The sequence below is a fragment of the Neoarius graeffei genome, chromosome 8, assembly GCF_027579695.1.
Source record: "Neoarius graeffei isolate fNeoGra1 chromosome 8, fNeoGra1.pri, whole genome shotgun sequence".
NCBI lineage: Eukaryota > Metazoa > Chordata > Actinopteri > Siluriformes > Ariidae > Neoarius > Neoarius graeffei.
This window is the reverse complement of record NC_083576.1, coordinates 73,563,400-73,589,409: the sequence shown is the minus strand read 5'-3', so window position 1 is coordinate 73,589,409 and position 26,010 is coordinate 73,563,400. Positions and strand designations below refer to the sequence as shown.

The 26,010-nt window shown below is 41.9% G+C and overlaps 1 protein-coding gene across 1 annotated transcript; it reads left to right on the top strand.

Moving 5' to 3' along the window:
- tdg.2 (thymine DNA glycosylase, tandem duplicate 2) lies at positions 1 to 23,252 on the top strand. Its single transcript, XM_060927034.1, has 11 exons — positions 1 to 85; positions 404 to 476; positions 7,488 to 7,663; positions 9,311 to 9,501; positions 9,600 to 9,669; positions 9,767 to 9,902; positions 13,117 to 13,199; positions 13,286 to 13,380; positions 13,466 to 13,637; positions 13,778 to 13,888; positions 21,043 to 23,252. The coding sequence occupies exons 2-11, from the start codon at positions 421 to 423 to the stop codon at positions 21,171 to 21,173; spliced, it is 1,221 nt and encodes a 406-aa protein (XP_060783017.1). The 5' UTR covers positions 1 to 85; positions 404 to 420; the 3' UTR covers positions 21,174 to 23,252.
- The last annotated feature ends 2,758 nt before the right edge of the window (positions 23,253 to 26,010 follow it).

Here is a 26,010-nt window from a genome sequence, read left to right as displayed (position 1 = left end):
GATGACGTGAAGCTGAAGCACTGTCTGTCTGTCCATTTTAAAAAAAAAAATGTTTATTTTCAGCATAAAGAGATTAATTAGACAGGTGAGTGTGTCTTGATTTCTTGTATGTTTTGTCGTGAGTCTGGTTGCAATGAACGTGAAGCATGTAGCTTTTGTGTTAGCTTTGTTCTTACTTCCGGTGCCAAATAAATAATGGATCATTAGGAGTGGAAATGGCTCTAGATGGTTTGGACGCTTTGTTTTTGAGCAAAAATATGCTTCAGTCTTCTAGAGACATTTGTATTTCGTGAATAAAGCATTTCCCAGGAATAAAAGCTGATATATTGTTATTCATATCTATTTTAAAATGCTATAGAAAAGCTGGAAACTTGCCAGTAACATGTACCTAAATCTATTAAAGTAAATCCAGCAGTTAAGATGGAGGAAAAGCAGTTTGAGTCTCACAGGCAGCGCATGGATTCATATCAGCACTGGTGAGTAAAAACAACATGAGAATAAAATGCTGGATTCACTCCAGATATCACAATAATGAAACTCCGTATCCGTGTTAATCAAACATGTCTTAAAGGTGTACTATGTGGGATTTAGTGGCATCTAGTGGTGAGGTTGTAGATTGCAGCCAGTGTTGCCAGATAGGAAATATGCAAGCATCGTACCAAAACCTCAAAATTATCGTTTTTTGTGATGAATTATCATACACAAACAAAACGCATACAATATAGTTATTTTAGCTGTATTTTAATTTCCAAAGATATTACTTACATTTTTAAACTGTAATTCGCAATATTCCCGTAGTAGAGGGAAAACTATGGCACAAAGAGAAAGTAAATGCACAATTACCGTAAGACTAGAAAGATTCGAATTTCTCACAGCCACATTGTGCTCTGCCGTGAAGCCTGCAAGCCTGATCTCTGCGCTCTTCACAGCCTTGTCTAATTTTTGTTTTTCAGGCGGTTTTTGTAGGCAGTGTGCTATTGATTTCTGAGACGGTGCAAGATTTTTCTTTTTTCTGAATGCTTCTTCGACTTTTCGTGATTTCTCAAAACTGTGCTCTCTGCTACCATTTGAATGTTGCAACAACGACAATATGCCTTGGCATCATTTCCCGGCACAGGTTTTAGCCATCCGGAAAATTTAGGATCTTTCTCCCACTCTGTCCGGTAAGTCTATGGCCTGTGCTTACTTTTCCATTGCTCTTCGGATGCTGCCTTTCTCTTTGCTCCTCCACTTTCTTCCTCCCCTTCGTTTTCTGAACTCATTTAGGCACTTTTCTTTTTACGTCTCTTTGTCGACAGTTTCTCTCTTCTCGCTTAGCTGCTAGGCTCAAAAGTTGTCTGTGGTAATGATGCATACATTTCTATGGCTACGTGTGTGCGTTCTGTGTATGTCTTTTGATGGCGCCTGAGTGGAAAGCCTGCGAAATGATTCTTGGGGGTCAGAGAGAGAGAGAGGGATGCGTGTTTGGACAACCAACTGAAAACTTTGAAATTATCGTACATTTCAGATTTTTTTCCCATTATTGATCGTACATCGTACAGAGGGCAAAATTATCGTACAAATACGACAATTATCGTACATCTGGCAACACTGATTGCAGCCAACTTAATACCTCTCCCTTTCCGAGTGCGTATCGAGCCCTTGTGCGTGACGTCACGCATCACGTGATGATTTCTCCTGGGGGACAACCAGATACCATCTTTCCTGTAAAGCCAGTATCTCACTGCGACTAGTTGGAGATACAACAATTGCGATAAAATATGCGAATTCGCAACAATTTTCACTTGGAATCACACTGAATTGATATTCGCATGTTTTATCGCAATTGTTGTGTCTCCAACTAGTCGCAGGCTGTCGCAGCCCAGTGACATACTGGCTGAACTCGCACTTCCTGTCTCACAGAAACTGACTTGAGAAGGGTTCGTGACAGCTTTGCGACACCAGCGACGCATTTGTGGCGATTTTGAGAGAAATTTTGTCACATGAATTTTTTGAACATGTTCAAAATTTCAGCGACGGAGTGACACTTTGCGAGGAAATCGAGAAGCTCCATGAATGTTTCAAGACACTTTTTTGAAACTCTCTCGTGAATGACGTTTGCAATTTGTCGCAAGCTGTCGCAGCCCAGTGAAATACTGGCTTAAGCAAGGCTTAAAGGGTCTTAAATACAGTTCATTTTTGCACTGTTTTTGGTTGCTCCAGTTGTGGGGGGGGGAAGTTAAAAGGTCTTACTGTTTACCTGGAACTTTTTTTGAACTTCTGATTGTGGCTTAGGAACTTGACTTGGGCATTTCTTTAGAAAGGAAATGCACTATATTGCCAAAAGTATTTGCTCACCCATCCAAATTATCAGAATCAGGTGTTCCAATCGGCGGCACGGTGGTGTAGTGGTTAGCGCTGTCGCCTCACAGCAAGAAGGTCCTGGGTTCGAGCCCTGGGGCCGGCGAGGGCCTTTCTGTGCGGAGTTTGCATGTTCTCCCCGTGTCCGCGTGGGTTTCCTCCGGGTGCTCCGGTTTCCCCCACAGTCCAAAGACATGCAGGTTAGGTTAACTGGTGACTCTAAATTGACCGTAGGTGTGAATGAGTGTGTGAATGGTTGTCTGTGTCTATGTGTCAGCCCTGTGATGACCTGGCGACTTGTCCAGGGTGTACCCCGCCTTTCGCCCGTAGTTAGCTGGGATAGGCTCCAGCTTGCCTGCGACCCTGTAGAAGGATAAAGCGGCTAGAGATAATGAGATGAGATGAGGTGTTCCAATCAGTTCCATGGCCACAGGTTTATAAAATCAAGCACCTAGGCATGCAGACTGTTTTTACAGTTTGGAGCTGGCCCCTTCCTCTTCCAACATGACTGTGCACCAGTGCACAAAGCAAGGTCCATAAAGACATGGATGACAGAGTCTGGTGTGGATGAACTTGACTGGCCTGCACAGAGTCCTGACCTCAACCCGATAGAACACCTTTGGGATGAATTAGAGCGGAGACTGAGAGCCAGGCCTTCTCGTCCAACATCAGTGTGTGACCTCACAAATGCGCTTCTGAAAGAATGGTCAAAAATTCCCATAAACACGCTCCTAAACCTTGTGGACAGCCTTCCCAGAAGAGTTGAAGCTGTTCTAGCTGCAAAGGGTGGATCGACGTCATATTGAACCCTATGGATTAGGAATGGGATGTCACTTAAGCTCATATGTGAGTCAAGGCAGGTGAGCGAATACTTTTGGCAATATAGTGTATCTCTGGGGCGGCACGGTGGTGTAGTGGTTAGCGCTGTCGCCTCACAGCAAGAAGGTCCTGGGTTCGAGCCCCGTGGCCGGCGAGGGCCTTTCTGTGCGGAGTTTGCATGTTCTCCCCGTGTCCGCGTGGGTTTCCTCCGGGTGCTCCGGTTTCCCCCACAGTCCAAAGACATGCAGGTTAGGTTAACTGGTGACTCTAAATTGAGCGTAGGTGTGAATGTGAGTGTGAATGGTTGTCTGTGTCTATGTGTCAGCCCTGTGATGACCTGGCGACTTGTCCAGGGTGTACCCCGCCTTTCGCCCGTAGTCAGCTGGGATAGGCTCCAGCTTGCCTGCGACCCTGTAGAAGGATAAAGCGGCGAGAGATAATGAGATGAGATGAGTGTATCTCTGATCTGGTAGTAGTAGAAATTTTTTTTTTTAACAGCCTTAGGAAGAACCAGTCCGCGTTTTTATCTGCAAATGTCAGCGAATCCCTTTGTTTCATTCTAGCTTCGAGCCCACAACACCTAAGCTGTATGAGAACAGCTCTCTTCAAGGCCTGCCATACAGTCGCAGTGTGCAGCCACGATCTTGCCATTTTTTTCATTGACAATCCAAAGTTCAAGGTTTTTCGGTCATTCTTTGCAAGGTGTTTAACCTGGAATAGAATATAGGTTGTATTCAGTCACGTGACTTTTGCTTGCGAGTTTACTTCCGGTGAATGAAGTGGTGGTCAGGCAAACCGATTTGGCTGTCGTTATGCGCAGAACTAGTGAAACCATCTCTGACTATTTTCACAGTTTAGAGGTCAATGGACAGTCAAGATACCTTCAGAAAGTTACTCTTTGCAATGAGAGAGAGCCTTACACGTTAGTAAAGAAGAATTTCTCTGATTTGAAAAATTATCCATCTGTTGAGTTCCCTGATCTCAAATTACCTGGTGCTGCAGACATCATTCTACATGGACAAACAGATAAATCTGGAAGAGCATGGAGGAGTACAACTTTTTATATATGGCTGGGTTAAAGGTCTGGGGATTAGGACACTACAAGATAAATCCTATATCATTTATGCTTAGGTAAGGAGGCATTTTTGGGCTCTTTGTACGCGTCTTTGCAATGATTGCTAGGACGTGACAAGTTTTAGTATCGGGTGTAAACAAATCATAGCTGCTCCATTCTCAATCCTCCCTGCTCTTCTTTTCCAGTAAACAATAAGGTTAGGTTTTTTAAATTAAAAGAGAAAATGCACTGAGAAGGTACATTTCAGCATCTACAGTGGTGCTTGAAAGTTTGTGAACCCTTTAGAATTTTCTATATTTCTGCAAAATATGACCTAAAACATCAGCTTTTCACACAAGTCCTAAAAGTAGATAAAGCGAACCCAGTTAAACAAATGAGACAAAAATATTATACTTGGTCATTTATTTATTGAGGAAAATGATCCAATATTACATATGTGAGTGGCAAAAGTATGTGAACCTCTAGGATTAGCAGTTAATTTGAAGGTGAAATTAGAGTCAGGTGTTTTCAATCAATGGGATGACAATCAGGTGTGAGTGGGCACCCTGTTTTATTTAAAGAACAGGGATCTATCAAAGTCTGATCTTCACAACACTTGTTTGTGGAAGTGTATCATGGCACGAACAAAGGAGATTTCTGAGGACCTCAGAAAAAGCGTTGTTGATGCTCATCAGGCTGGAAAAGGTTACAAAACCATATCTAAAGAGTTTGGACTCCACCAATCCACAGTCAGACAGATTGTGTACAAATGGAGGAAATTCAAGACCATTGTTACCCTCCCCAGGAGTGGTTGACCAACAAAGATCACTCCAAGAGCAAGGCGTGTAATAATCGGCGAGGTCACAAAGGACCCCAGGATAACTAATAAGCAACTGAAGACCTCTCTCACATCGGCTAATTTTCATGAGTCCACCATCAGGAGAACACTGAACAACAATGGTGTGCATGGCAGGGTTGCAAGGAGAAAGCCACCGGTCTCCAAAAAGAACATTGCTGCTTGTCTGCAGTTTGCTAAAGATCATGTGGACAAGCCAGAAGACTATTGGGAAAATGTTTTGTGGATGGATGAGACCAAAATAGAACTTTTTGGTTGAAATGAGTAGTGTTATGTTTGGAGAAAGGAAAACACTGCATTCCAGCATAAGAACCTTATCCCATCTGTGAAACATGGTGGTGGTGATATCATGGTTTGGGCCTGTTTTTCTGCATCTGGGCCAGGACGGCTTGCCATCATTGATGGAACAATGAATTCTGAATTATACCAGCGAATTCTAAAGGAAAATGTCAGGACATCTGTCCATGAACTGAATCTCAAGAGAAGGTGGGTCATGCAGCAAGACAACGACCCAAAGCACACAAGTCGTTCTACCAAAGAATGGTTAAAGAAGAATAAAGTTAATGTTTTGGAATGGCCAAGTCAAAGTCCTGACCTTAATCCAATCGAAATGTTGTGGAAGGACCTGAAGTGAGCAGTTCATGTGAGGAAACCCACCAACATCCAGAGTTGAAGCTGTTTTGTACGGAGGAATGGGCTAAAATTCCTCCAAGCCGGTGTGCAGGACTGATCAACAGTTACCGGAAACGTTTAGTTGCAGTTATTGCTGCACAAGGGGGTCACACCAGATACTGAAAGCAAAGGTTCTCATACTTTTGCCACTTACGGGTATGTAATATTGGATTATTTTCCTCAATAAATAAATGACCAAGTCGAATATTTTTGTCTCATTTGTTTAACTGGATTCTCTTTATCTATTTTTAGGACTTGTGTGAAAATCTGATGATGTTTTAGGTCATATTTATGCAGAAATATAGAAAATTCTAAAGGATTCACAAACTTTCAAGCACCACTGTATGTAGGTAACGCTTGGTTACAAACCTACATCACTGCAGTTGTTTTGAGGAATTTTGTACGCATCATAACCGTTTAATAAACTCCATTTTCCACGTATATCCATCCTTTGCTTCTTTCTGACTTAGATTATCCAGGTAGTCTGGTAGTCAAGCTTTTTCGATGTAGCTTTCTTTGAACTACAAACATCTGACAGTTTCAATTTCGCTTGTCCCCCAGGACAAGGGTAGCAACAGTTAGACGGTTTCCTGTTCATCTTGGTGACTGTTGGAGGATTATTCTGTACCTCAGACTTGCTGTTTAGAGCATCAGAATGTGTTAAGATTTCTGGTTTCTAGCCACATGTATCTTTTGGGACAGGCTCTGTTTTACAGTGATGGATGGATGAGGTATAAATCCAAAATGTAAACGTTTTGATAATTACATATGTTATTTACCAGCTGGGAGGTCCGTATCGTGAAATACCGTGACCGAGGTCTTGAAAGTACTGACCGAGGCCACGGTATTTCACCATACGGACCGACCTTAAGCTGGTAAATAATATATATTTTTTTTCTTTACCAAATTCTAACAGAAAACGAGAGCGCCCGAAAGGGAAAACCGAGCCGAGGTGCCATTTTGAATCCTCATTCACGGCTGTAATGCAAATTGCTTCCTCCTCGGTATACAAGTGCACTTCCATGGCAGGAAAAAAACTACATTTTGCCGCCTATGTAGTCCCCCATTTATACAAAATTGAGTCATTCAGGATTCAGCCATGTTTTTACTCGACGTTAGCAAGTTACAGGTTTTTAGCTTTCTCCTGAAATGTTTTCTTTTATTTCGTCTTCCTCAGGGTAGTAAAACTCGCTTTTGCTGTGAACACTGTCATTATCGCTATCCATGCTGTAAAATTAATGCTATTCTCCTGAGAAATGCTGGCAAAAATTTATAAGATTTTTGATAAGCTTATAAATAAATCTTATTTAAAAAAAAAAAGATAAGTGTTGACAAATTCTACTATGTTTGTTGTGAACGAGCGAGTCGCCAGAGGTCCGTAACTGGGGTCTGTATCGTAGGATACAGACCCGCTCGCCAGCCAATCAGAGCACAGGATTTGATGGAAACCGCACCATGAAAAAAATAAATATGCATTTGTATCAGTTTTTAATAATGCATTCTTGAATAACTGCTGAAATAAATACCGTTAAAACTTTTAAAATGGAGGACGAGATGGAGATTTCTCGTATGTCACTATACATCAGCAAGATCTTGAACACTTCACACTCTCAACTATGAGTACAGTTTTCAGGGGTTTTGTTCCAGCTATAATGACTCCGATATGATTGATTGGCTTGATTAATAATTCTTTTATTCTTTTAATTCTAAATAATGCATTTATCTCTTATTTTTTGCTCATTCCAGGTATCATTCAACACATCAGCAGTTTCAGCCGGAGCCAGTTCCTCAGTACAGCCAAATGGTTAACGTGTTTCATGACCAGCAGGATGTCCGAGAGTATACCGTCATGAATGAATTATCAGTCCATAAAGATCCAGCTCAGATCAGCCAGTTTCATCAGCTGCCTGTCCAGCCTCCAGGTATGGGGTATCTCACGGCCCTCTCATACACATTGACTATATGCAAGTGCTGGCAGGGCTGGACACGGGCTGTCTGAGAGGCAGGGGTGGAAAAAATAAGAGCCCGTCTTGCATGCAGTAGAGGAAAAAACCGAGGCATCCAGAGGACATTAAATTGTTTGGTTTTTTTCTACTCTAGAAACACAGTTGAAAGCTCATTTTCTCACACATAGGAGCACATCAAGGATACTAAGTCTTTTCCTGCATGTAGAAAAGCTTATTGGGCATTGTATCTAATTTTCCTCTATGTAGGGAGGCTATAGAGCATGGGATCTCATTTTCCTGTATGTAGAGAAGCCTGTAGGGCACTACATCTGATTTTTTTTTTTTTTCTGTATGTAGGAGATCCTGTAAAGTACTGAATCTTGTTTTCTTGAATGCAAGGAGCCTATTGGGCACTGCATCTAATTTTTCCTGCATGTAGGGGAGCCTGTAAAGCATTTAATCTTGTGGGTTTTTTTTTTTTTTTTTTTAATGCCGGGCAGCCTGCTGGACACTGCTTTCCTCCTTGTAGAGGAGCATATAGGGCACTGCATGTTGTTTTCTTGCATGTAGGGCAGGTTATAGGGTACTTTATCTAATTTTCCCATTTGTAGGGGAGACTGCATGGCACTGCATCTTGTTGTTGTTGTTGTTGTTGTTGTGGGGATTTTCTTTGTGTTTATTTAATTAATAAATACAGGGAAGCCTGTAGGGCACTGCATCTTATTTTCCTGCATGTAGCTCAGACTGTTGGGCACTGCATTTTGTTGCCTTACATGTAGGGGAGAGTGTATGGTACTGCAGCTTGTTTTTCTAATGCAGGGGAGCCTATAGGGCACTGCATCTCATTTTTGCACGCGTAGAAAAGCCTGTTGGGCACTTCATCTTGTCCTGCACGTAGGGGAGCCTGTAGGGTACCGCAACTTGTTTTCCTGTTTGTAGGGGAGTCTGTAAGGCTTTACACCTTGTTTTCCTGCACATACAAGAGCCTGTAGGGTACTGCATCTTGTTTTTCTGCATGTAAATAAACTATTGGGCACTGCATCTCGTTTTCCTGCGCAGAGGGGAGCCTGTAGGGCACTGCATCTCGTTTTCCTGCGCAGAGGGGAGCCTGTAGGGCACTGCATCTCGTTTTCCTGCACGGAGGGGAGCCTGTAGGGCACTGCATCTCGTTTTCCTGCGCGGAGGGGAGCCTGTAGGGCACTGCATCTCGTTTTCCTGCGCGGAGGGGAGCCTGTAGGGCACTGCATCTCGTTTTCCTGCATGGAGGGGAGCCTGTAGGGCACTGCATCTTGTTTTCCTGCGTGGAGGGGAGCCTGTAGGGCACTGCATCTCATTTTCCTGCGTGGAGGGGAGCCTGTAGGGCACTGCGTCTCATTTACTACTCTGTTATGGCAATTTATTCAATTTTAAATACTGTATAAGCACCATAGAATCATAGGTACTTCATGGGTGTCCACCAGTGGATGCTGGTGTCAGAGCTAATACTGATTTAGCAGCCAATCATTTGGTTTAAGGATCTAAGGTTAGCTTCAGAACCAGCATTGCCATGGGAAAATGTGAGACAATGAACCTTCATCATGCTACTTGGAGTATTAAAATTATTTTTGCACATATCCTCTGTAGCACTTCCATCAACACCTGATAGAGGGAAGAAGCGTGGACGACCTCCCAAGCAGGAACAAAATGACCAAACTGATGAAGTCACTGTGAAAAAAGCCAAACGAACTCTGGACAGATTTAATGGCATGTCTGTGGAAGAGGTCATGGCCAAAAAACTGCCCGACATCATCACCTACAATCTGGACATACTGATAGTGAGTGTGTAATGCATCACAGATAAATGTATTTTTGGTAATGCTTATTCTGTTATGCTGTGGATTATTATATTTTGCCACGTGTACTCATTTTGCAGATTGGTATCAACCCTGGATTGTTGTCAGCATATAAGGGACGACATTACCCAAATCCAGGAAACCATTTCTGTATGTTTTTTTCTTTCTGCGCTTCTTGTTCTTGTGAATATTGGTGTACTTTGTTTGCTAATTAACATTTCTAATTAGTGTGCTTGCTGTCTCCTAGGGAAGTGCCTGTTCTTATCAGGGCTCACAGATGAGCAACTGAATTACATGCATGATCAGAGTCTTCCAGAAAAATACGGCATCGGATTTACTAACATGGTGGAGAGGACGACACCTGGGAGCAAAGACCTCTCAAAGTAAGGAGGGTTTTTTTTTTTTTTTTGATCAAGTCGAAGCTGATGAATTCTCAGCTCTGATTGGTCTTTAGGTGTTGATTAATTTACTATAACAGCTGCTCTGGCAATTCCAGCTTTAAGGCAAATCGCAGATTTACAGTCATGGGGGGGAAAGAAAGTACACTCTTCAATTCAATGTTTTTATTTTATCAGGGCCTAAATAACAATTCTGTGATCTTTCTCAGCTTCCATAAACAAACAAATACAACAGATTTCAGTATATATAATTTTTTTTTTTCCAAAAAGTAAACCAACGTTTAGAAACCAGGTAGGGAAAAAATAAGTACACCCTATAATTCAGTAACGTACTGTAGATCTACCTTTTTAGCAACAATAATTTGAAGTAAATGCTTTCTGAAGTAGTTTATCAGTCTCTTCCATCATTTTGGAGAAATTCTTCTTGACAATATTGAATATTAGTGCACTTCTCACATATTATCGTTTACTGAGTAACGCTTAATCACAGGACTTGTATGGTGGACGCTATATAATCTCTATTAATAAACAGATTTAAAAGAACAAGAACAACATCTGATTGTTTTCTGTAAGGAAATGTTAATTAAACATTCATGGAAGGAGTCTCCAGTGTCAGCACTTTGTAACCACCTTCAAGACTTTGTGAATTCTCAGTAACACAAGCGACTAGGGCCTTTCTGTGTGGAGTTTGCATGTTTTTCCCCGTGTCTGTGTGGGTTTCCTCTGAGTGCTCCGGTTTCCCCCACAGTCCAAAGACATGCGGTTAGGTGAACATGGGGCAGCCTTGGGTTGAAGTGCCCTTGAGCAAGGCACCTAACCCCCAACTGCTCCCTGGGCACTGTAGCATGGCTGCCCACTGCTTTTGGGCGTGTGTGTGTGTGCTCGTTGCTCACTTGTGTGCGCATGCGTGTGTCACTGCTTCAGATGGGTTAAATGCAGAGGACGAATTTCACTGTGCTTGAGTGTGCATGTATCAAAGGCTTCTTCTACTCCTCCACTCCCCCCAGTGATTTATTTGCCTTTATATCCCTCATCAAAAAATTCCTATGCAGGGATTGGCCAAGAATGGCTCAGGTGACATAAAATAGTTCCACCACTGATGAAGCAATATATCTCGTGATGTCAAAAATGGATATGGTGTGAGTCAGTCATGGTATATCCTGGATATACCATGAACTGGCGTCGCAATTTCAAGCTATATGGCTGACTCGAGTCACAGCATGGTACATTGCACATGCGCAGGTTGAAGGTCACTCCGACGTAAACAACAAACATGGCTGCCTCCAGCGAACGTATGCCGAGATTCAATCTCATAGACGAAAGTTAAAAGTTAGCACTTTAAGTTTGGAATCTTTTGATGAAGGGATATAAATCCAAAATACCATGCACTGAGAGGCCCCGGTAATTATGGATTCTCTTCAGTGACTGGCGCAGTACTATTTTCTTCAGGTCAGAGTCGTTGACTCTGCTACTGGTAACACTGTAACCCAGTACAACCTACCACATGGATGGGTGGTCGGCATCTAAACCAGCTCCCCCACCAGCTCCTTGCTGGTGAGGTGGGTGGCATGTCCCCCAGCAGGACGAAAAACAAAACCTGTCAAAGGTGCGGATGAGCTCCCTGTGAGCCTACAGCCAATATGCAAACCCCCTGTGGGCAGGTGACTGGCATGGCTCTCAAGCCTTAGAAGGCAATCCACCTAGGAGGAGGTCACTCTGAAGTAGAGGTCTGCGCGGGACAGAATTTTCAGTCCCGCTCCCGCATTGTGGAGTCCCGCTCCCGCAAAGAATTATGATTTTCAGTCCCACCCGCGCCTGCTATATTTTGTCCCGCTCCCGCCCGCAAATTCCGCATGATGCAGACGTTCGCGTTATTTCTCACGAAAGTTCTTGTCATTGGCTTGGGGAATTAAACATGCTGAGCTTAGCTGAGCTCTCCACTGACCGATCCTTCATTTATTGTAAGTTTATTGTTTAGACTCTGATATTCTGCTGACACATTCCAAGTTGAGCGCTGCATGCGCTCATGATTGACAGCTCTCGCTTTGCGCACTCGCACTCCCACTTCCGAGTCTGTGGCGTTATGATTCCAACCGCGATTTCATTCTCCTCTCATATGAAGTGCTGCGCAACCACAACCAGCTCCTCAGATTATACACTGTCTATTTCTAGCTTTAAATTGAACAATCTGTGCGATACACAGTCCTTTTTAATACTAGTTAATACTTTTTAATACTTAGGACTAATACTCTTGACTTTTTAACGGTAAATGTAGCTCTTTTTAAAGCAGCACTTACTTCTGAAGCACTGTGAGCTTCACTAGAGGAGCTCTGCTCTTCTGCCATGATCGGAGATCTCAAACACGGAAGAGCGGAAAGGAATCGGAAACGTACGCGAGATTAGACCACATCCGCAAATTTAGGCGTCTTAAAATGTTTTTATTAATGCCAAGTAAAATATCCAGCACAAATTATATACGATAGACATAAATTAATAACTTATAAATTTTATTTTAAACACGTTTTTAGTTAGCGGGACTGCAGCTTATCACCTCTCCCGCCCGCGCCCGCATTGTGCACTCCCCCTCCCGCCCGCGCCCGCAGTGAGCTTTCAAAATTTGTCCCGCGCCGCGCTGCTTTACGTCGGGTCCCGCGGGAGTGCAGGGCTCTACTCTGAAGTACCATCTGCATCCTTGTGAGCTGCTTTTCTCTGGCAACTTTTGCACCAGATAGCAGATGATTCGTATTGGACGAGAGAGTAGGATTGGGAGTGCACACACCTTTCTCACTATAATCCACTCAGGTGCAGGTCATTCTGCGACACACTGTTGATGTCCATATTTTTCATCCATTCTGTAATCGCAGTTGGCAATCACATATCAACCTCCTGGCCCATAAAAGAAATCGTCATTAATGGTGTCGCTGGATACTCATGCGTCATCAGTGACATGAGAATCCTTCATCATTTTCTTCAGGGCTACGCCCCACACAAAATAACACCATGCCAGTCACCTGAGAGAATCCATAATTTCATCCAGAGCCTCTCAGTGCATGGTATATATGATTTTAATAACCGCACAACCTGTTGTGTTAGGTTCCTTACAAAAAAAAAAATCTACATTTTGGGTGGTGAAAGAGGGCATGCATGGATTAATGTCAATTTAATAAATAAATCCTTTTTTTTTTTTCCCACCCCCCAGCAAAGAGATTCGAGAAGGAGGCAAACAACTTCTGGAAAAGCTGCAGAAATATAGGCCACGAATCGCAGTCTTCAATGGGAAATGTAATGTCAGGTGTACTGTCAGTGTTTTCCTTCAACATTTCTGCCTTCTTACAGTACATCTGAAAAGCTTCGTTATTTTATTTCAGGTATTTATGAAACATTCTGTAAAGAGATTTTCGGAGTCAAAGCCAAGAACCTGGAATTTGGACTGCAGCCCTACAAAGTTCCAGACACTGATACAGTATGAACTTCCGAGATTAGTTCTTTACACTGATGGGATCTTTAAATGTCTCAAGGTGCTTATTGATATGAGATGATGTTCACAGGTTTGTTACCTCATGCCTTCATCCAGTCCACGCTGTGCTCAGTTCCCTCGAGCTCAGGACAAAGTTCATTTCTATATTAAGCTGAAGGAACTCCGGGACCAGCTGAAGGGTATGGTGCAGAATCAGGAGATTCAAGAGATGCAGTACACGTTCGACTTAATCATGGCCAAAGGTAACTTGGAATAACGTGGGAATTAAGTTTTGAAGTAGTCATTCTTAAAAAATCTCATCCTCCCTAACTGGATTATTTAGGTCCAGACTGTGTGAGTGACGAATCAAATTATTTTATATTTCTTATGGTCGTCTTTACAGAGGATGCCAAAAGAATGGCTATTAAAGAAGAGCAGCATGACCCTGGCTATGAGGAAAGCTCTTCTAGTGCGACGCAGCAGATGTGCAGCTTCGATCCTGCTAATGAACAAGGTGAGCATCATCATTTAATGTCTGTTTACAGCCTCCGACAACATGTTTCTCAGTGGTGTTGAAAGTACTGAACTCAAAACAATATTAATTGATATGATGCTGTTCTTAGTTTTCACTTTTGAGCTTTTTATTTTATCCAGACCGAGTGTTAAATTTGGTCGAGTGTGAAGTCTGGCTTGAGCGAATGTAAAGGAATAATGCAACGAGACAGTCAATGATGGCGTAGCTCACTCTGGCCCCGTCTAGTCCAGAAGGAACGATCTAAAGTGGGCCACCTTGCGCAATAAATGTTGCAAGCTATATGCACCATTATAGAAGCTATATACACCCTAGGAATACCGACCTATTTGCCAGAAAAAATACGTGGAAAAAATCTCCTTTGCTTTACGAGTATTCCTTGGACAATGTCGAACTCGAGCGTGTGTCCAATGAAAGATCTTGGAGTAACCATTACGAGTACGCTCTCCTGGAAAATCCACATTCATACGATCATTGCAAAAGCCAACAACAGGGATGTGATTTTTCTGCGAATTCGCAGAATTCCGCTTTTTTCACCTCAAAACTTGAAGAAAAATTTTTTTCCGATTTTTCCCTCAAATCCACGTTCGTATCCTATTCGTTCCGACTTTGTTTGAAAGATGGCAGCCTCGGATTTGCATCTTTACGCCTCGATCATGGAGGCTGCCATCTTTCAACTCTTTGTTTGAAGCGAGCTTACGTACAGCTATCTAACAAGCGCGTTCATTGGTTGTTACAGAGCGATGGGCCAATCACGTACCTCGTTTCATCTCAATGACGTAATTGCGTAAATGACGTAATTACGTCAATGAGATGAAACGAGGTACGTGATTGGCCCATCGCTCTGTAACAACCAATGAACGCGCTTGTTAGATAGCTGTACGTAAGCTCGCTTCAAACAAAGAGTTGAAAGATGGCAGCCTCCGTGATCGAGCGTAAAGATGCAAATCGAGTTAAAGAAATCGACAGAATAGTGAAAAACAAGTTCCGCTGGGAATGGTTGGACAAAGAGGTTGCTACAGACGTTGGACATAAGACTGTGAGACATTTGTTCAGCAATTTCGTTCTTTGGGGAGAGGGCAGAGGTCTCTGGCTGTCAAGTTTGGGGATACTGGGACCTCCCCTGCCCGAGCTACGAGCGTCCAAAGTCGGGCTGGAGCCTGGGATGGGATAGAAACGAAACCTAAGCGGAGCACCGCGGCTTGCCTCGGGGCGAATTACGTCACAAGGCGCGGGGCTAGTGGGCCCTGCTCGCGCTGGTTCTTTGGGGGGGGTGAGCGAGAGTGTGTGAGCAAGAGTGTGTCAGAGTTGCATGTTGACCATTAAATTGGCTTGAATTTGTTAATCATGACAAGCTTTTTCTTGTGTGTTTGCTTGCCATTTTAGTACAATTTTTAAGTCAGAAAACCCCAGAACCCAGGAGCTTCGGGGGGCTTCCCCCCCTTGTCCCCCCACCAGGCCGCTGCCCTGGACCAGCTGGGGGCCTGTGGCACCCAGACCCCCAGCTAAAATTTTCAGATAATTTCACCAGCCCCAAATCACATCCCTGCAACAAGCTCCTTGGGCTTCTAAAACGGACATGTCCCTTACTAACTGATGTGTCCGTTCGGCGCACGCTATACCTGTCACTAGTGAAGTCTCAGTTGTGTTACGCTACACAAGTATGGTCGCCCGCTCAAGTCACTTTAAAGGCCCAAGTCGAGCGTTTGCAACGGCGCGCTACCCAACGGATACTACAAACCCGGGTTGGCGAGATGACTTACAAGGAGAGGTTGATCACCTTGGACTTACTCCCTTTAGCATACGATAGAGAACTGAAAGATCTAGTATTTTTTTTTTTTTTTTTACAAATGTTTGTATAATTACATTGACCTTGATGCTAAATGTTACACTAGCTTTATTTCTCATGGCCGCACACGGCAAAGTAACTTGTTCAACCTTACAACACCAATCTGTAGAACTAGTACATTTCAGGCCTCTTATTTTAATCGTATTGTTAAATTATGGAACTTCACTTGCTCTGTAATGCCTTCAAGTTTTGTAAGTCCAAGTGTTTTTCAGCAATCTGTTCGCAAACTATTATTTGACAGCCTGATAACTATTTTTGATATAGACTGGCCCTGCACATGGTCACTAATTAACTCGTGCCCGTGTCACGGCACTTAATTTGCTTATATTTTTACACTAGTTGTAATTTTTCTTTTTTCCTTTTTACAATTTTTAATTTTCAGGGCGGCGCCTTGCATGGGTCTTTTGTCCCGTTCACGCCTTCCCTTTTGGGTGTATCTTTTCTTTTTTTCTTTTTTTTGTTTTATTGTCACATTGTAAACATGTTTTAAAACCCAATAAAGCTGTTAAAAAAAAAAAAAAGAGAGAGAATCCAAAACGGTGAGGAATTGACCAAGAAGAAGCGATTTTTGTTGAACCGCTCATTAGGGCTTAATTAGTCCATAACTTCATTAATAATTGTAATTAAGCACATCTGAGTAGAAGTTCTATACACCCTAGGTCCCCCTTCCTTCATGGCAGAAAGAATCAAAATCGGTGAAGAATTGAGGGAGAAGAAGCGATTTGTGTGGAAACTGCTCGTTGGGGCTTAATTATTCCATATCTTCATTATTAATTGCAATTATGCAAATTTGGGTTGAAGTTATATGCACCCCAGGCAGAACTTTTTTTTTTTGTGAAATGTGGACTACACCGGACGGACAACAAATGATGGCATAAACTCGTCGCCTGTCAGCCGGATGAGCTAATTAATTAAATATTTAAAAAATTTAATTACGGCAATAGATAAATGTAGGGGTATGCTGGTACAATTGTAACTTTTTTTTTTTTTTTTTAAGAATTATACAATTCTCAATTTTTGAACATTGTAATAGAATACTGTACTTCCTATTTTATTTTTAAACTTACCTGGCACAAAATAGATTATTTTTTTTCCCAGGTATCTTCGTGGTTAACAAAACAGACGAGTCACGAACTACAGAATCACGGAAATGTAGATTTAAAAAAAAAAAGGATACAAAATACGGACTGGTTACAGATTCATCACGGATGCGAGTAATTTACAAATTGGTCATGGACGTTTCAGTATATTATGGATTGGTTACGGATTTCATAAGGATGATGCATCATGGATGGTTAATTTTACAGACGTTGCTACGAATCTACAGGACAATGACACGGACGTCACAAAGATTGTCTCCACGGTGACGTTATCTGCCGATGGTAGCTACATGATGGGGGTAGAAGCGCCAGATAAAGCCGAGCCAATACTAACTAATTGGCAGACGAGTCTTTCGATAAGAGATGTGGAACATCATAAATCTTTACTGCACATGTAGGATCTCAGAATATGGATTCATGTTAGAGGTCTGCGTGGGACAGAATTTTCAGGCCCGCTCCCGCATTGTGCAGTCCCGCTCCCGCCTGCTCCCGCAAAGAATTATGATTTTTCAGTCCCGCTCCCGCCCGCGCCTGCCATATTTTGTCCCGCTCCCGCCAGCAAATCCCGCATGATGCAGACGTTCGCGTTATTTCTCACGAAGGTTCTTGTCATTGGCTTGGGGAAATAAACATGCTGAGCTTAGCTGAGCTCTCCACTGACCGATCCTTCACCTAGCGCACGTAGCGAGGGTGCACGTAGCGAGGGTGCGCGTTGCCAGGCGGCATGCGCAGCTGAGGCTGGCAACGCGCACCCTCGCTACGTGCGCTAGGTGAAGGATTGGTCAGAATGATGGAGTATAAAGGGAGGGGGAGAGGAGAGAAGAGGGATTCGCTCCCTGACCACAACACGCGTGTGTGTGTGTGTGAGTGAGTGAGTGAACGAGTGAAAGAAAGAAAGCTGAAAAGCTCAATAAAGTGAGTGGGTGTGAAGACGAACTCTTGCCTGCCGTGCTTCTGTGCTCCACCCACATCGGGGATTACTACAGTGGGTTTCAGCACCACTGTAGTAATCCCCGATGTGGGTGGAGCACAGAAGCACGGCAGGCGAGAGTTCGTCTTCACACCCACTCACTTTATTGAGCTTTTCAGCTTGCTTTCTTTCTTTCACTCGTTCACTCACTCACACACACACACACACACACACACACACACACGTGGTCGGGGAGCGAATCCCTCTTCTCTCCTCTCCCCCTCCCTTTATACTCCATCCATGCAACAAACAAACACACACAAATGGACATCAGGTGTAATGACCTAGCCACTTACCTTCCCTGACCCCGCCCTCCATTCACAGACTGCTGCTTGGCCACGCCCCCGCTGCGACAACCACATCTGCAAATGTAGGCATCTTAAAATGTTTTTATTAATGCCAAATAAAATATCCAGCACAAATTATATATGATAGACATAAATTAATAATTTATAAATTTTAAACACGTTTTTAGTTAGCGGGACTGCAGCTTATCACCTCTCCCGCCCACTCCCGCATTGTGCACTCCCCCTCCCGCCCGCGCCCGCAATGAGCTTTCAAAATTTGTCCCGCGCCGCACTGCTTTGCGTCGGGTCCCGCGGGAGTGCAGGGCTCTAATTCATGTTTAATTGTACAAAATGTAAGAAATGGTTCCATCTGAGATGCCAGAATTGTAAACTCAATAAAAAAGAAATTAAGAAGTCTAAAACAAATGTTTGGACTGCCGAAGTTGACAAAAATATTTTACCTGCATTTGTATGTTTGAAATTTTTTTTTTTACTTTTTTATTAATAGTAAATTTACTTTATTAATTTACTATTTAATTTACTATTTAATTTTAACTATTTATATTTCACGGAAAATGTCACACATCCGTGAATAAAAGATCTGTGCTTTGTACTATATATAAAATATATTATTATTATTATTATTATTATTATTATTTTATTCCCCCCCCGAGTCCGTATTCCATGACTCGTCCATATTTTGCAAACGGGCAGGTATCTTCAGCAAGAGTAGAATAATCCAGCTAGTGCAGGAAGTTCTTCAAAAAATTGATATTTCACAGTCTAATAACTTTGCCGATTCTCGTTCAGTTGACCTCAAATTTTAACAGCATGTGTGGAAGCGAGTCAAAATGTTGTGATGTTGTTGTTGTTGTTGTTGTTTTTTTTTAAATCTTTCTAGGTATAGAAATGCCCTTCACTGGAAAAGAAAAGGCATTTTGTGCGTTAGAGGACGCTCGAACACAGTCGAACAAGTCGAAAATTTGTGAAATCGTTCATGGAATCCACATAGCTTTTGAATTTCTCATTCAAATTTTTAATGTTTCTCAACATTAAGCCTGTTTAGTTTCATTTGCCTAGACTATGTAGTTTCTGGGATATTTACATCTCAAATAATATCAAATTTTTTGAAACACCCAGTATTAATAATGCACTTGTATACGGAGCGAGATGACGTTGCCATCGTGTGAATGCCTACAGTGGTGGTTGAAAGTTTGTGAGCCCTTTAGAATTTTCTGTAATTCTGCATAAATATGACCTAAAACATCAGATTTTTCCAGCGCTTTAGAATATGTATCATAGTTTTGGTGCTTCATAAATAAATATTATTATTTTCACACAAGTCCTAAAAGTAGATAAAGAGAACCCAGTTAAACAAATGAGACAAAAATATTATACTTGGTCATTTATTTATTGAGGAAAATGATCCAATATTACATGTCTGTGAGTGGCAAAAGTATATGAACCTCTAGGATTAGCTGTTAATTTGGGGATTAAATTAGTGTCAGGTGTTTTCAATCAATGGGATGACAATCAGGTGTGAGTGGGCACCCTGTTTTATTTAAAGAACAGGGATCTATCAAAGTCTCATCTTCACAACACTTGTTTGTGGAAGTGTATCATGGCACGAACAAGGAGATTTCTGAGGACCTCAGAAAAAGCGTTGTTGATGCTCATCAGGCTGGAAAAGGTTACAAAACCATCTCTAAAGAGTTTGGACTCCACCAATCCACAGTCAGACAGATTGTGTACAAATGGAGGAAAATCAAGACCATTGTTACCCTCCCCAGGAGTGGTCGACCAACAAAGATCACTCCAAGAGCAAGGCATGTAATAGTCGGTGAGGTCACAAAGGACCCCAGGGTAACTTCTAAGCAACCGAAGGCCTCTCTCACATTGGCTAATGTTCATGAGTCCACCATCAGGAGAACACTGAACAGCAATGATGTGCATGGCAGGGTTGCAAGGAGAAAGCCACTGCTCTCCAAAAAGAACATTGCTGCTCATATGCAGTTTGCTAAAGATCATGTGGACAAGCCAGAAGACTATTGGAAAAATGTTTTGTGGACAGATGAGACCAAGATAGAACTTTTTGGTTTAAATGAGCAGCGTTATGTTTGGAGAAAGGAAAACACTGCATTCCAGCATAAGAACCTTATCCCATCTGTGAAACATGGTGGTGGTAGTGTCATGGTTTGGGCCTGTTTTGCTGCATCTAAGCCAGGACGGCTTGCCATCATTGATGGAACGATGAATTCTGAATTGTACCAGTAAATTCTAAAGGAAAATGTCAGGACATCTGTCCATGAACTGAATCTCAAGAGAAGGTGGGTCATGCAGCAAGACAACGACCCTAAGCACACAAGTCGTTCTACCAAAGAATGGTTAAAGAAGAATAAAGTTAATGTTTTGGAATGGCCAAGTCAAACTCCTGACCTTAATCCAATGGAAATGTTGTAGAAGGACCTGAAGCGAGCAGTTCATGTGAGGAAACCCACCAACATCCCAGAGTTCAAGCTGTTCTGTACGGAGGAACGGGCTAAAATTCCTCCAAGCCGGTGTGCAGGACTGATCAACAATTACCGGAAACGTCTAGTTGCAGTCATTGCTGCACAAGGGGGTCACACCAGATATGATGTTTTAGGTCATATTTATGCAGAAATTTAGAAAATTCTGAAGGGTTCATAACCTTTCAAGCACCACTGTACACATTACCTGCTATAGTGAGAGTTTTTCCCTAACTGTTATCTTTCTTTGCCTGCACAAAAGAAATTATCTATGCACCTTGTGGAAAATTTAAGCCCTTTACCAAATCCACAAGTGTTCAGCTCGAACATAAAACGCCCATAAATTAACACCCATCCCGTGCCATGTCTCTGTATGAATATGAACATCATAATAATGGATTTGTTTGACTCTTGGTATTACAGGTGCTACACATTCAGAACATTCTTCATCTACAGGACAGGTTGGGTCGAACCAGTGGACAATGCAGCCGTTTGCAGACCAGATCCCAGACATTGGGTACTCCAGCAACAATGAGACATCGCAGTATTTCTGATGTGTTAAAGCAAATGCACTTCTGAACTGAACTTAACTGAAAGGAAGCTCAATTTAAAAAGGTTTTATAAGAACTACCTGACTTTCCAGTCATGCGTTTCTATTTATTGTGTTTTGTAGAACCTTAGATGTAGATCATGTACTCCAAAGCTCGTGTTATTTTTATTAACATATGTATACGGAAGTGATGGCTTTTACTTGATCATACCAGCATTCTGTAAAGCGAGCCTCATTTTTCCAACTGTGAAAATCCAGTACACAAAACTGTGGTTTAGTTCTGTTTTTTAAAACTATACCTAAAACTTTTTTTCAGGGCTCGACATTAACTTTTTTTAATCCACTCGTTCAGTCAGACATGCAGTAAGATTTTTCACTCGTCCTGACCATCACCTTTTTATTACTATGATATTTACAGGGATGAGAGTTTTCTGCTTTTCGGCGGATTTCCGCTTTTTCTGAGTAAAAATCGACCTTTTTATATTATGCCAAATCTGTTGAATTTTTTTTTTTCATTTATTGAGGGAGGTTGGGGTATGTTCCTTCATGATACTCAAGCGTAATTCATTCCTATGACGATGTTACATGTTTACATTTTCGCCATCTTTAGTCTCGCTAAGTCTCATGGTAGAATGCGTGTTATCTACAATGTAATTGGCCAAAACATCGATGGCGAGAGCATGATAGCCAATCATAGCAGTTCTTACAAAAGTACCCACATCCGTTCTATTTTATCGAAACTTGCGCATGTTCATCGTCGCTGCTCTTCAAAAATACGTTTCTCTTTCGTATCGGCTTTTTTACTCAAAATGCCGAATACAATTGACAACGAAGCGAAGGTACATGAAATCGATGCTGGTATAAAAAACAAGTTTAGGTGGGATTGGTTGGGTCGTAAAGTTGCGACAACTTCAGTAGATGGCAAGCATGAACCCGTGTCTGTTAGCATCGGCGATTTCGTTAAGAAACTCGACGTCGCGGGAAAAGCACTGTGTACTGTGTGTGAACTACCGATCAAGAGGACCGAAAAGCATTTGAGAGCCACGCTGTAACCGCAAAACATCGGAAGCAGGCATTTTTATTGAAGAGCAATTATTCATTATCAAGTGCTTTTCAATCGAGGACATGGGGAGAAAAGGTCAGTCACCCTAAGAAATTTTATTTAATTATGAACATTTTGATAATTAATAGAACTTCAGTTTAATGTGAATTTAGTTTGTCATTTTTGTTGATCATGAATTATAACCATACCCTTGAATGTAGAATGTGATTTTATTTTGAATTCAAACAATACTCCTATTGATTTGAAACATATTTTCATGTAAATCTATAAAAAAGACAACAGATATTTTTTATCTATTACAGCTCAGATTGCAGGAAAAGTGGTTTGTAAGGCCTTATTTTTCAAAATTTTCCTGGGGGGTATCCCAGGAGGCCTTTGGCGCCCTCGCATACCTTTTTATCTTGTTTTCTGCTTTTTTTTGATGACCACCCACTCTCATCCCTGTATTTACTAATTCAATGAAAGGAAAGTGATTAACAAAGTTTACAAAAATCAGGTATAGTTATGATAATTATACTTTAATGACTTATTTTTCAATAAAACTCAAACTTCAACAATAAAGAAACTATCCAAAGCCCCATTGTGGCGAATGTGTTAACCCAGGGGTTTTCAAAGTGTGGGAGAGTCAGCCCCCCCTCAGAGAGCAAATAAACAGCGCCCCCACCACAATTTTTGTTGCTATACTTAATGTTCCATTCGTATTTAAAAAAAAAAAGGTTGTTGTACACATTTTTTTTCTTTTACACATTTTAAACATCTGTGCTTTTTGAAAACGTCTTTTTTTACACATTTTAAACACCTGTGCCTTTTTTTTTTTTAAAACATCTTGTTTTACACATTTTAAACATCTCATAGCATCGTTAGCTAGCACCTCTTGGCAAACAACACACTGTGGCAGTGGAGCATCTTCAGATCCAGTCCATGAAAATCTCATTCATCTCATCTCATTATCTCTAGCCGCTTTATCCTTCTACAGGGTCGCAGGCAAGCTGGAGCCTATCCCAGCTGACTACGGGCGAAAGGCGGGGTACACCCTGGACAAGTCGCCAGGTCATCACAGGGCTGACACATAGACACAGACAACCATTCACACTCACATTCACACCTACGGTCAATTTAGAGTCACCAGTTAACCTAACCTGCATGTCTTTGGACTGTGGGGGAAACCGGAGCACCCGGAGGAAACCCACGCGGACACGGGGAGAACATGCAAACTCCGCACAGAAAGGCCCTCGCCGGCCACGGGGCTCGAACCCGGACCTTCTTGCTGTGAGGCGACAGCGCTAACCACTACACCACCGTGCCGCCCTCCATGAAAATCCAAACTTTAAATAATCGTGGTCATACTTCTTTTTTTGCTTGGCCCAGACTCTGTCTCCTCACTCACTGTAGCTTTAGGGACTAAAAATCGATCCATTTTGTCTCTGGCACAGGCTAGCTGAAGTTCGCTAAATGTCCGCAATAGTAACTTATTCTGGTTTATTTTTCCTCACGTTGCGCCCCCCCCCCCCCCCCCCCCCCCGAAGAACTCTGGCGCCCCCTAGGGGAGGCGTGCCGCACACTTTGAAAAGCCCTGTGTTAACCCATTACCTGATCTGCAGAGTTTGACTCACCCAAATTCAAAGCTTCTGGAGGAAAGCAAGTTAAATCTTGATTAATCCAGTAAAACTTGAAGTATAAATTAATTTAAAGCTAGACGGCCTTTCGATTTCATAAAATCGGTGAAATTTAGTTTCCTCTGCAATTTGGTCATTGTGAGATGTTTATTTCTGTAATATCTCGCAAAATAGCAGGACATTCTGTGGCTGGGAAGTTCTTTAATTTGAGGGGATTCCTGAGCAAATGTGCATGAAATCACTCGCTTCAGGCAGTCAAGCAGACAGAGGAAGTCTGTGTGCACATGCGCAGGTTTACCTTTGACCGTGCACTGACAGTTCCATCATTCTGTCACTAAACAAACAGCTGATCACACTGAGGTGCTCGCTGTCCACTGATGTTTATTAATTTGGTCCTGCATTTCCTTTCCTTCGTATATAACTGCCTTCTCGCTTTCTGTTACTGTAGTCGTTCTTTGACGTTTCATTCACACACCACGTCCTCCATTTTTCTCTCCTGTTTCAAATTTGTATCCCACAATGCATTGCGTGAACAGGGAAAGCCCACCACATAATGCATGACGTAGTATTTTGAATTGGGTCATGGTGAAGCAGGAAAAAATAGCGGAAAATTTAGGGCCACATGGCTCTAAATTCTTTCTTTCTTTTTTTTTTTAAACAATGAATAAAATTGGAAGTCTGTGATTCAAATTCAGTAGCTTTCAGTCCACTAAACAAAAATAACTGGGTGTCGGGGAAAATTATTTTTCTGACCTACACTTGAAAAATCTGAAAGGCAGTCTACCTTTAATGAAATGAAAACAAGTTGGACATCAGGGTGACGATCACATTATGAATGAAAACAAACCATGAGTGAGTTTGGCATTGTCGTAAAATTCCCCTGAAATATTTTACGACCTTTGTGATGGTTGATGTAAACCATACAAAGAAAAATACAATGACTGTCCGAATGAAATGAAGATTCACCACAGATATTTATTTTATTGAAGTATTTGATCGCCATTTCTCGGATTTCGAGGAGCCTAATAATCTATAATCGGATATTGCAATGTGGTTATTTTTACACATGCACCTGCTGTACTCTTTCCCTGGAATTTTGTAAACAATAACACGGCCGGATCAGCGAGGGGATTGAACTAGTTTTGTTGGAACTTTATTGATGTAACTCTTGAATAATTGCTATAAAAATTGTGATTTTCAACAAATATTCAGTTTGTCCCATCGGACAGACAGATGCGCATTTGACTTGTCCCAAGTATTTGGTTGTCCCGGACAGTCGGACTACCTTTAATGTCGAGCCCTGTTTTTAGCAAAGCCTTTACTATGTTTTTACTTTTCTGAGGTCATGCATGATGCATGGGTTGGTCTACTTGCACGATATTTCACACTAAAGCATACTTGTTGGTGCTTATTTATGATTTCTGACCTCAACTGTAGGGTATTTTATACTCTTGCACTGTGTGTTCTCATGGAATGTTTACACAAACTGTAAAACAGGATTCGCAAACAAGATTCCAGACGGATCACTTCACTTCATCCAACAACACCAGGAAAACACAATCATACACCTCTAGGATTGATGTTTGAGAACTCTGGTTCCACTGTTCTGTTCACTATTGTTATTACTTACTGATTGTATTTAATGATCCTCACTGTTATGGATTTATATGAGGTTGATGTATTGTAAATGCTTTTGAAATTTGTTCCATAGGATTTTGAATGTTCAGATGTTCAACAAGCTGTCAGGTTTTTTTTTTGTTTGTTTGTCTTTATAATATTTATGGTGTGATTACTTTGTAATTTTGTACTTTTTCTTTTTAAGGCTAAAAGAAGTTTGTTTTTTTTAATGAAATTAAATGATCATCACCCAGTCACAGCTGGACTGTTGAAAATGTCAAATAAATAATTGTTGAACTCTCAACCAGTCTTTTTTTTTTCATCCAGTATTTATGGGTGTTTTGTGCCACTCAGTATTCATTTGATCAATAAATACATAAGCACATGAATTAGTAAATATGTAAATTAGGAGGTAGAAAATACAATAAGGGCGGCACGGTGGTGTAGTGGTTAGCGCTGTCGCCTCGCAGCAAGAAGGTCCGGGTTCGAGCCCCGTGGCCGGCGAGGGCCTTTCTGTGCGGAGTTTGCATGTTCTCCCCGTGTCA